Source organism: Helicoverpa armigera, chromosome 10 (assembly GCF_030705265.1).
Source record: "Helicoverpa armigera isolate CAAS_96S chromosome 10, ASM3070526v1, whole genome shotgun sequence".
In the NCBI taxonomy this organism is placed as follows: Eukaryota; Metazoa; Arthropoda; class Insecta; order Lepidoptera; family Noctuidae; genus Helicoverpa; species Helicoverpa armigera.
In genome coordinates this window covers 8363483-8374869 of record NC_087129.1, presented here as the reverse complement: position 1 = coordinate 8374869, position 11387 = coordinate 8363483, and the positions used below count along the sequence as shown (strand labels likewise).

The 11387-nt window shown below is 33.8% G+C and overlaps 1 protein-coding gene and 1 non-coding gene across 2 annotated transcripts; one reads left to right on the top strand and one right to left on the bottom strand.

Moving 5' to 3' along the window:
* The first annotated feature begins 848 nt into the window (after positions 1-848).
* Positions 849-921, top strand: Trnaa-agc (transfer RNA alanine (anticodon AGC)). The gene has a single exon. It is a non-coding gene; the product is annotated as a tRNA-Ala (tRNA).
* Positions 922-1109: 188 nt separating this feature from the next.
* Positions 1110-11377, bottom strand: LOC110378442 (uncharacterized). The gene is made up of 3 exons (XM_049840829.2): positions 10867-11377; positions 6360-6543; positions 1110-4801 (listed from the first exon to the last, which is right to left on the bottom strand). Exons 1-3 carry the CDS (start codon positions 11216-11218, stop codon positions 4450-4452), a joined length of 888 nt encoding a protein of 295 aa, XP_049696786.2. The 5' UTR covers positions 11219-11377; the 3' UTR covers positions 1110-4449.
* Positions 11378-11387: the final 10 nt, after the last annotated feature.

Here is an 11387-nt window from a genome sequence, read left to right as displayed (position 1 = left end):
TTTTGCTGAATTAATTTTGTGTCAGTGGTGAAATGAAAAACGTTTTTATGATCTATCCGTTTTTTACAGCCAATAAAAAAAACTAAAATTTTCCTTTGAAAATTAACAGCAGCTGTCAACTGCACAAAACATTTGGTCATAATATACGTTACAAGGCTCTCGAAACAAAAACCAAATTCGTCAAAAAATACGAATCGCAGCAGTCAAATGACTGTCGCCGACTGTACCAATAAGAGAGACGAATAAAAATAAATCGCCTAGCAGTAAGATCTAGGAAATAGGTAGGTACAGTCGCAGCCAATGTGCCGGTTCGTTTATCTCAATATCGTAGACGGACAAGCGGACGTGCCTGCCAGATCCGTACGAGACTGAAATAGGTAAAACACTTTTGTAACGAACCGTACCAGCGAAATTTAAATGTACAGGTTTAACGAAATAGTTCTATTTTGAGCAGAACACTGGTTCAGTGTTTGCTTTGAATTTAGAGAATACCAGGGAAGGAACTCGGTGAAATAGGTCACTGTAGACCGCTTTTATTGAATGCATGAATATATACCTACTCAAGTTATCATAGCCCAAAGCCCGTAGCTTTCAGACTGATGTTATATCTACTATAAGTTTATGATTTTATTTAAGTCATTAACAAAAATAGTTAAAATATTTCAAAAACTTATTATTATTCACTACCCACTGGAAGATCTCACGGCTAAGTGGTTTACACAATGTCATTGCTATTATTATAAATGCTGCTGGTAACTATTTTAAAACTAAAGCAATGAAAGGCATATCAGCATCACTCCTCGATTCAACTAGGCAATGTGAATTAGTATTTCACCACAAATTTAATCGGGGGCGTAGCTCAGATGGTAGAGCGCTCGCTTAGCATGCGAGAGGTACCGGGATCGATACCCGGCGCCTCCAATCTCTTTTTGTAAATACAATAATTTCAGAACATTAATAATGACATCCTACTGACACTATGGTACTACTTTCGTATAAAAATTACATTTGCAAAGCAAGCTATTCTCTTCGTGTTTTTTTCTAACAAGATTTTTAAAAATACTTTAAATAATTAATTAAAAGGATAAGGAATAAAAAATATACAGCCATAAAATATTATATATCTTTATTAAATTAGAAACAACCTTAACATTACAATTAATTTCTACACTAGTTACATTACTGACTTACTCCAACTTCGCAAAATTAGCAATTTCACAAATATTCCAAAATAGGCCTACACTTGCGACAATCTCCCATGTTCTAGACACAAACGGTGCTCTCTTTTAAATCAAGATAGTAGATAAATAGAATTTGCCTTGGCTAAGCTGTCTTTTTGCATTCGTTACAGTTCAATATCAAATACGGGAACAACAACACAAGTAAATTCTATTCATCTCGAGCTAAGTCTAGTGCCTACCAAAGCTCACTAAATATGCATATCGATAAACAGTCTCAGTGACAACAAAACGCTTATACATTTATCGATATATATTTAGTGAGTAACAGTGGGCCCACCCTGTCTGTTTTTTCTCTCTTCAAGTTCAATCGTTGCAGGCCTTTTTTTCTCTCCATTCTATTAATCTATAAAGATCAAAATTAACAAGCCATCCATAAGTACAGAAAAGTGACAGAGAGCGATGGCAAACTATACATACGTACATAGCATACAGTACTATTATCCTCTGAAAATATATCATATTATATATTCTACTCTCTCTTCTATTATCACAGTCCATAGCTTCAACAGTGTGATAAATAAATAAATAACTTGTTTTTCAAAAGCCCAAGAAAATAAAATAAAAAATATGGAAATAATAATCGCAACTCGGACCCTCAATACACAGGTTCGTAGCCTAGTTTGAGGACCATTGCCAAACTGTTATTGTAATTCTTTTTTGATGAATATTTTCAATTTTTAAACATTATAGTGCCTCAAATTACTGGAAATAATTTTAATCTATGAATGTACAATGTTGCCAAAATATCTTCAAGAATTTTTTTTTTGTCTTGAAAGCGAACTAATGAATTTTATGAACCATAATGTGCAATTTGAGCAGTTCGCTATAAATTATTAATAAACTTATTTTTTTTTATAATTAATAATACTTAATGCGATATTTGGTAGTATAACATCCAAATTATGAAGACTTTTTAAAGTTTGAAAATAATTTTAGGAAAAAAGCTATGTTAGGTTGAAAAACAGATAAATGCATGAAAATAAATGGATAAATAATTATTTATAATTTACACCTTAAAATCTTATTAAATCATTTTTGCCTTTATGTTTAGGTATTTAATATATTTTTGTAATTAAAAAAAATGCAATAAGATAAACACTTTTAGGGCAATGCACATGAACCGATTAAATCTATTGATATGTTAATGAAAGAATTAACAGTAACTACAAGAATACATATTTAAAATGTACTGCATTTACGACAAATTCCTCAATTTATAACTATTCGACTAAAACGACGTGTATCTATGGAAAACACATAAAAATCAAATTTAAAAAATAAGTACACAGGTTACAATGACTGTACTTTTCACATATATGTTGATCCAGCAACATAGATGAAATTGAAATGATTAGTAGATTTTTACATCTCTTGACAAGGCAAATGCATAAATCGACTAAATTACAATTTTTGCAGAACTTTATAACTTATTAACATCCTAGCTACTTCGAATTTGAATCCAAAAATAAAAGAAATCGCAAGAATTCCTTTACAGAATATAAGTACGTAACTATAATTTTAATTCGTTAGTAGAAAAAATAATTTCTAATGGCACTTTCTTCAGAACAATTTTCATTAATGAATGTAAATAATGTGCAACTGAGTTTGCGAAATAAACAAAATAAAAATTTCTTACTTTAATAATTTAAATTACAATGAGAAATGTGATAGGTACATAAATAGACTAAAAAACATAGGTATAAAAATATAACAAAAATTATGACATGAGATTTGAAAACGTTTTAAACGTAATGTAATGTATGCATAAAACTATAAATAATATTATAATATTTATACATGTTTACTTATATGAGATATAAAGCCCTTATCTATTAAGTTTTCATTTAAATAAAAATATAGTTGGAATATAACGCGAAAATTAAAAGCAAACTGAACTCTTACATAGGGCCTTAATTTTTACAATAATTTTAAATTGTGGTGGAACCCATGGTAGTGCATCGTACAAATTCGGATCTTTTGACCATTCTGAAGGTATGATGTTAATAGTGAAAGCACATTTAACGGAGCCGAACGAAACTACTTACAGGAAGTCTTATGAAACGTCTCAAACTTGCCCTCGTCGGTAAAAGGAATCAAAACGATTTTCTCGGCGTGTTTATCTCTTATAAAAGCGCTTCCACCATAATTCACCTTACTTATTTTACCTCACATTTCCCATGGGTCCACGCACTAAAGCAGATACATCCCATGAAACGACAAATACCCTTTCAAGCATACTCCTACATTAAAAATACTCAACGAACTTTCGTATGCATCTACTTAATACCTTACAAGAAGGAAGACAGAGATTGATACCAGATTTGCTAAGAAACTACTCCTCAACTACAATTGTTTTGAAAGGGTCAACTAATTGGAATCGGTTAGAAGAAAATGCAACTGTGTAATAATGGCGACATATTTTACACCAGAAGTTGAAATATCGAATTATTTCGACAACTTGGTTCTTGGTCATTGAACCATTCAAGGTTACTGGCAGTAATCTATATCTAATTTTAAGCAAGCTATTTAACACCTTGATCCGATAGAAATAAGTCCCTTTTTTCATTCTTTTGAACTGATTCAATAAATGCAGTGTAACATTCGTTTGAACTCTGAGATTGTTGTCTCAATATTTGCTCAAAACTCGTGTTACAGATAACATAGTGTTAGCAGTCGTGAAGGTCGATCTACATAAGTACTAATGGACAAAATAAAATGCTACATACATTGCGTGTTTAAAAGGCCTTGTGAAATATTCATCTCCTATATTAAAACTAGTGGTGCAGTCGTTTGGCGAAAATTTCTCATAACAGCAACGTGAACATCCTAATTTTGTTCTTTGTGAGAAATAATGTGGTCTATATTTTTCACTGGTCTACATACATTTTTGTGTACACAAAGGCTCACTAAAATAAGTACATTTTAGTAATACCAAACATAAAACTTTAATAAAAATGACATCATAATGCCACCGTTAGGTTATCAAAAAATATGATATCTCTTACATAATAGTATAAGCAATATCAAACTAAAATAATACTAAATTACTAAGAAACTATGATTTTCCATATTCAACAACCTAACAGTAGTTTTATGGGCTTACATTACCAATCATAACCAAACTTAAATTGCAACTTCCAACATACATATGGCGGATTAATGCGAGACGCATTTTACTTTTTGTATACAAGTAAATACTAGCCAGGAATTATAATATCGACTTACTGCCGTTAGAGCTCCAATTGATAAGTGTATCGGAGGTGCCATCTTCGATATCTAAGAGTAAATTGTCTCTATCATTATCAGTGCTATCCTTTGGGGAGAAAACTACATCTTCATCATTAGTCTGAAGGTTGACATATGACAGCGACTTCTTCTTCTGCTCAAGGTCAAAGATCTCCAAGTCTTCGTCCTCGTCATCATCAGATTCCATGGTAAGGGGGACTCGGGACAGTTCCAAATTGTCCCTTCTGTCTTCTGACTGAAGGACTCCGTAGCGGAATTGGTTGGCATCAATAGTACTATGTGTATTGCCGGTGTCGTTCTTCTTGCTCTTTTTCCTGAAAAATATATACAGCTATGTTAACAGAAAGACATTTAAAATAACAAGTTCTTGATGTATGCAATTAAAGGCAATTAACCTGAGCGATAACAGAAATCAATACTTTGTCTCAGAGGTCAAGTTTAATTGAGATAGCATATTGCATCATAGGACTAAAGGTATGAAAACTGGATGCAAGTCGTGCAAGGAGTAAATAAACTCTTGGCAATAAATAAATAAGCTGCTAATAAATTAGATTTGGACTTTCTTCCAATTAAACTAAAACGAAATTAATATCTGTCTATGCCTATTTAAAAAAATATGTATAAGTAGTCTACAAAATCTTGACCTATAGGTACATTAAATTCTTCTGAATGTATATGTACATAAATAACAGTATAAACTCAAACAAAATATTTAAGGTGAAATCCTTATCATCCAAGTTGTTTACCAGCCATATAGGATCCAAGATTCATAACTACAAAAAAAAACTTATGCCTATGACATCATCAAATAGTTCGATACAATGTTATTCCTTGTGCAAATACTGAAGAGAATGACATCACTTACGATTTATTACTTGTGTACTTACATTCATGTTTGTATAACTCTAGTTCTGATTAATAACGTTGATTTATTGCGTAGATAGTACGGACCTTACTGTTAATATGCATTACATAAATATAAATATGGAATCTATCTATATTATACAGAAAGAAGAGTTTGTTTGTTTGAGCGTGCTAATCTACGAAGCTACTGGTTCGATTAGAAAAAATATTTCAGTGTTAAGTACGTAGATTTATCGAAGAAGGCTGTTTTTTATCTGAGTACGCGAAGTAGATGCCACGGGATGCGGGTGAAACCACAGAAAGCGGGTGAAACCGCGGGGTGCAACTAGTATCTTTACAATATCATTAAATACTATAAGTAAATGCGGTTGTAAGATAGCTATCATTACTCATAGTATTAACTGATAACATCGTATTTCTTAGATTAAAAAAAAACTGTTATAAACATTAATTCTCCATTACAAAATTGAATGTAGAGGTTTGAAATTATATTAGTTTAGTGGTCACAAGAAATTTATACCGAATTCTCTTTTGATCACACAGAACAATAAGGAATGTGAACCAGCACGAAATTGTTTGTACATAGTAATCTCATCTGGTTTTTGTATGTTATCAGAGTGTACTTAATACACCTAATAATTGCTCAGTTTTTCCTCGAGATAATGTCACTTTTAATAAAGTCAAATAACATCTATATAAAGTTGATACCAAGTACCTACTGCATAATTGCATAAATACAATACCTAATTGGTAGACATTACGGTTAACATTAACAGCAAAGTTTTATAGAGGTAAAAGAAATAGAGGTAGATGAATAAGTTTTGAAATTATATCCCCAATAAAATAAAGAACTATAGATGGAATTTTGCTGAAAAAAATATTTTTGATTTGAGAACTTTAGCCAAAACTAATGATAAATCATCAACAGCAATGTTTAACCCACTGACCAAAAAACATTCTAATCTCAGATAACAATACAAAGCATTCATAAAGATAACATATATTTACCTGTAAAATATGAAATAAGCGACAGCCAGTAGCGTGAAGCCTCCAAAGACTATGAAACCCCTCTTCAGTACTCCGGGATTGTTCAGATCAATCTGCTTCACCGGTTTCTCTGCAACTGTTGTGTTGGCACTAGTAGCGTTGGCTGCTACTTGCGGTACTACTGTACTGTTGGCAGTTGCAGTGCCTGGAATTGCAGAATTTAATATTTAAATTGAGAATATTTGTGGTTCTTTTGTTTTTGTGAGGTTGTTGCCTAACAATGGATTTTAATAACATTGTTCTGTAGATTTAGGTAGGTAGGTAGTAAATACATTCCTTTTAGTAAGTAGGGTAGGAAATGGGCATTACTTCAATGGGGTGTATGTCAAAAATCTGTGTCTGGTAAGCAAATTAACAGATAGCTAGGTAATTGAAATTCGCAGTTATTGAACATTAGGGTGTACTGGATATTATCTATACATATAATAAATCTGTAGAAAAGTAATTTTTGTACATTGAAGAAATTGACAAAAAAAATAGCCGGCATGTTAAAGGATAACTAACAGAACCCATTTCCATCATTTTTGTCATTTTTGTCTGTTTATCTGTTTGTTCGTTCGGGATTCACGTAAAATCTACGAATTCAATGCAAACAATGCTTATATACAAAAATTCTACGTAACTTGGGGCATTACTTAGTTTTTGTTTCATCGAAATCGATTCACTCTATCAAAAGATATGATTAATTTTGTGAATTCAAGATGTAAAATATTACGACACGCAATCTGTTTGTCAAAACTGTACATTTGAATGTTCTACTTATATTAGTTGATCGGCCTATTATTAATCTTAACACAGAAAATCACACCTTTATAAGTAACTTCGGAAGAAAAAAAAATATGAATATTTTGTTTAGCCAAGGTTAAAGTAGCTCCATCTGTGGTAAAAATACATCAAATTTGTCAAAGGAGCGAGGTGATGGTAATGACAATTAATTACCATACATTCTTTATAGAGGATTATTATTTCAACAGATGGAGTTGTGTATTTTCCGTAATTCACCATATTTAAACACGTAGTGTAATTTTTCGATAGACATTTCAATAGTGTTTGTCAGTTTGCCGTACCACATCAAAATCCAACTATAATTATTACCTTGATGAAAGGAAAATTAATAGTTCTCAGCCAAATTTAAAACGGTGCCATCTAAATTATGTTTTGAACATTATGTCAAAAATGATGACTTTAGTGGAACAGTTAATTATCATTTAAAGTTACAGATGGAGTTCATATCAGGATTTTTTCATAAACATAGTTTAGCTTATCTTCCACTAATGTGGTGGCCTTAAAACAAATTACTTTGAGTGAGTAGTATTAAGTAGACCTTAATTATTTTTTCTGATGCAAAATATGTAAACTTAATCCTAGAAGAAAGGAAGATCTATCTCTCGCAAGCGCTGCTAAGCGTGAGGTAGGTAATGTAGGCTTCTGTAGCTTTAAAAACAAGCCCAGATACAAAGTGCAGATAAGAAATGGGAGCTTTCTCGATTTAATACCATACACACGTAAAATGCTTTATGCGTCTGGAAACGTACAAATTACGCGTCGCATACCAGAGACATGCTTACTTTCAACTTCTGATCGCAAATACACTGTTCACGATTACGAACAGTCTCAGTAAGACCCGAGCCAAGTCTAAAAAAACACCTTTTATATAAAACTACGTTTGATGTCATTCAATTACAAAGACAGAATTGTTCTCTGTTGCAAATCCTATCCACCTATATCCTATCCTAATCCAGCATGCATTGCAGGTGTGCATTGCACAAAAACCAATGGTATCCTATTCGAGAAGTCAAAAGAGTCGGCCTGCCAACGTCAGCTTTTGCGCTAAGCAAGTGTTCTTAATAGTACCATCAGAATTACATCCATCGTTGAATGAGGTGAATAAATTTTCAGAAACTACAATAGGAGCCAAAGCGTATGATCGCTTCATAGAGCTCTGATTGGCCCCAGGTGACCAAGTGAGGTCTGATTTGTTCGTTCATCAGATCTTTGAAAGTGTTTCGGTGGATACTTACTGTCGTCATGTTTACGTGTGACACAAAATATGGTATATAAACGTCCTCCGCAAGAGCGAAATTTTCCCGGTGTGCGGTAGTGACGCACAGTATACAACACTTCTGTTTCTTTTGATTTGCTGGCTCCACCAAGAAATGACAAATTGCGAGCGTACATTTTGAAAATCTTGGCAAAACTGCAGGTTTCAAGTACGAACACATGAAGTGGACTCTCACAGATACGTGCATTTTGCCTATTCGTGAACTAATGCAAACATTTCGGTGGAGTCCCCCCCGGTTTAGACCTCCCCCACATTAGGCGTGCGCGATCCTCGGGCGTGTGAGTAGCGCGTGCGTCGCGGGCACGCTGCGTGAGCGTCGCGTTTTGCTGCCCTGCGGCATTTGCAGCGCGCTCGACTTGACGTTTAACTGCTAAGGCGTTTAGCCGCGAGCGCGTCGCTTGCACTCTTCACACATGCCGCAGGGCAGCAAAACGCGACTTTCACGCAGCGCGCTCGCGACGCCCGCGCTACTCACACGCCCGAGGATCACGCACGCCTAATGTGGGGTCAGCCATACCATAGTGAGTAAGTGCACAGAAAATCCCCAATTCATACGTCTCACACAAGTGTTGCTCCCCAGTAGTGAAACTATCCTACCCTATGCGCCTGCTGATGATGATGACTCATTTTATCATCCATCCAGCTATTCCCCAACTATGTTGGTGTTGGGCTTCCAGTCACCGAATCTGTTTGAGTACCAATATTTTGCTTGGAGCGACTACCTATCTACCTATCTTCAATCCAGTCAACTACACAAGACGATATCCATGGTACCTAAGACTGACAGACTATCTGGCTTCTGATTAGTCGTAGCAGCTGCAAAAAATTGTACAAATGACAGCTTTGTCAGACTCAAAGCATATAGACATAGATTATAGCTGTTTCCTGTGAAAATTACTTACGCACCATACGTAATAATTTTCCAAATTGGCTGACTAGATCCAGAGATATTCACAACGTCACAAGCTTTACTTCTTTTGTTTAGATAAATGGTCACATCTACAACACAACCTTGATCAATGAATCTATGCGACTGCTAAGTGCTAATCCTAATTATACTGTCACGTGAAAGAATGCACCTACGGGATAAGTAGTATTTTGACTATTCTATATTGCCCACGCAGACGAAGTTGCGGGCAACAGCTAGTTGTACCTAAATTTTCAATTATATGTGTGATTTTATTTATTTATGACTTACACAACTTGACATCAGCTGCATTAACATGCATGTAACCATAGTGATGTAACAATTCAATAGAAAATCATTGACCTTAGCTGTCAGGCTGCTAGTTAGTGTTATTGCTCAATCTATGATTACACAATATTGTAAAAATTGTGTTGTATTGTGCAGATAATATCTAGTACTTACTCATTTAACTCAGAGCATATCTATGTTACAAATGTGTGGAGCAAAACAACATCATATTAAGTTTGGTAATGCACAGACTCTCTGTAGCCTCTAATAGTAGTAACATTCTCCCATAGCAGCGGGATAATAAATAGGTTCATACACATATTCTATACATTTCTCAAATCTATTAAAAATGGTCAATATTTCTCAATTTGTCAAAAACATAGACATTACTGTAACCACAGTCATGATAGAGTACTATACATTGTTATTATGTTTAACAATATAAAATTCATTGCATCTTATATGTTTATAGTTAGTAAACAATTAAGACAACAAGACAAAATCAGATAAAAGTTCCCAACTTATAAGATAATAAATCTTGAATAAAACAACTTACAATTTTATTACTGAAAGTGATGAAATATTATTTGAATACAGAACACTAGTAATGAAAACTTATTTGATTGCATTCATGTAATACAAGATGGATATAAACCGAACTATTTACTGTGTTATTTTATTTCAGTGAATCATTGTAAGATCATGCTGAATTGCTTATTTATGTGCACTCAACAAGTTAGAAAAAGAAGATATGTACATAGGTACATGGCATTTATTGAATTTCAAAATGTATTGTTCTAGTCTAAATATTTGAAAGTGTTCTTATGCATTCCAAAACAAAAATTATAAAATGAACACTTAAAAAATGTTTCTTTTACTTAGTAATATTCTTATTAAAAGATTAAGAATTAAGAATAAAATTAATCTTGAATATCTTTGCTTGTAATAAAACTATTGTATATGAGAAGGTCAAGGATTTTAAAATGTGAAGTAAGTTACTGATGAGCTTCTGCAAATTACATGTGTGAAACACTCCATATGGAATGTTTTATATTAAATGCAACCTAATAATCAGTATTTGGTGGGCACAGGCATTCAACATTATTCCAATAAGGAAACCTAGATGTAATTAAAAACGATAAAAGCTAAGTCTTACAGGAAATTACATTCAAAAATGTAATAACAAGAATTGATTGTGTAATAATACTGACCATTTACTGGTGGTGTCGTGACTGGTTCATCCTTAACCTTATTAGTGCCGTCATTGCTCTTGACATCAGCCGCTGGAGCGGGCTGTGAATCTCCTGGCTTCGGTGACTTATCATCCTTAGGAACCTCGACGTTACCGCCCTCGCTCTGGAGTCCAGAACTGGCCTCTGCTTCTCGCCTCACCCTCAGTAACCTCGCGGCGTTGTGCACTGATGGCCACAGTGAAAATCTTCTATTGAACTCCGCAACACGACCTCCAGCTAACCCATCACTACCAAAATACTCAGTTGTCCTCACACAGTTCAAACACAACAACAGCAGTCCACAACGTATAAGCATGTTAGATTTCTCCATATTCCTTCGAAATAAACTGATACCACTGTTTCACTAATTGAGGTGAATCACTCCCTCATAATTATAATTTAAACTTGTGGATAGTTCTGATAAATTCGCAATCGCAACGCATCAGGTTGATGTAACAAACTGTCAAATTATACGTCAGACAGACGTCAGTCAATTATTT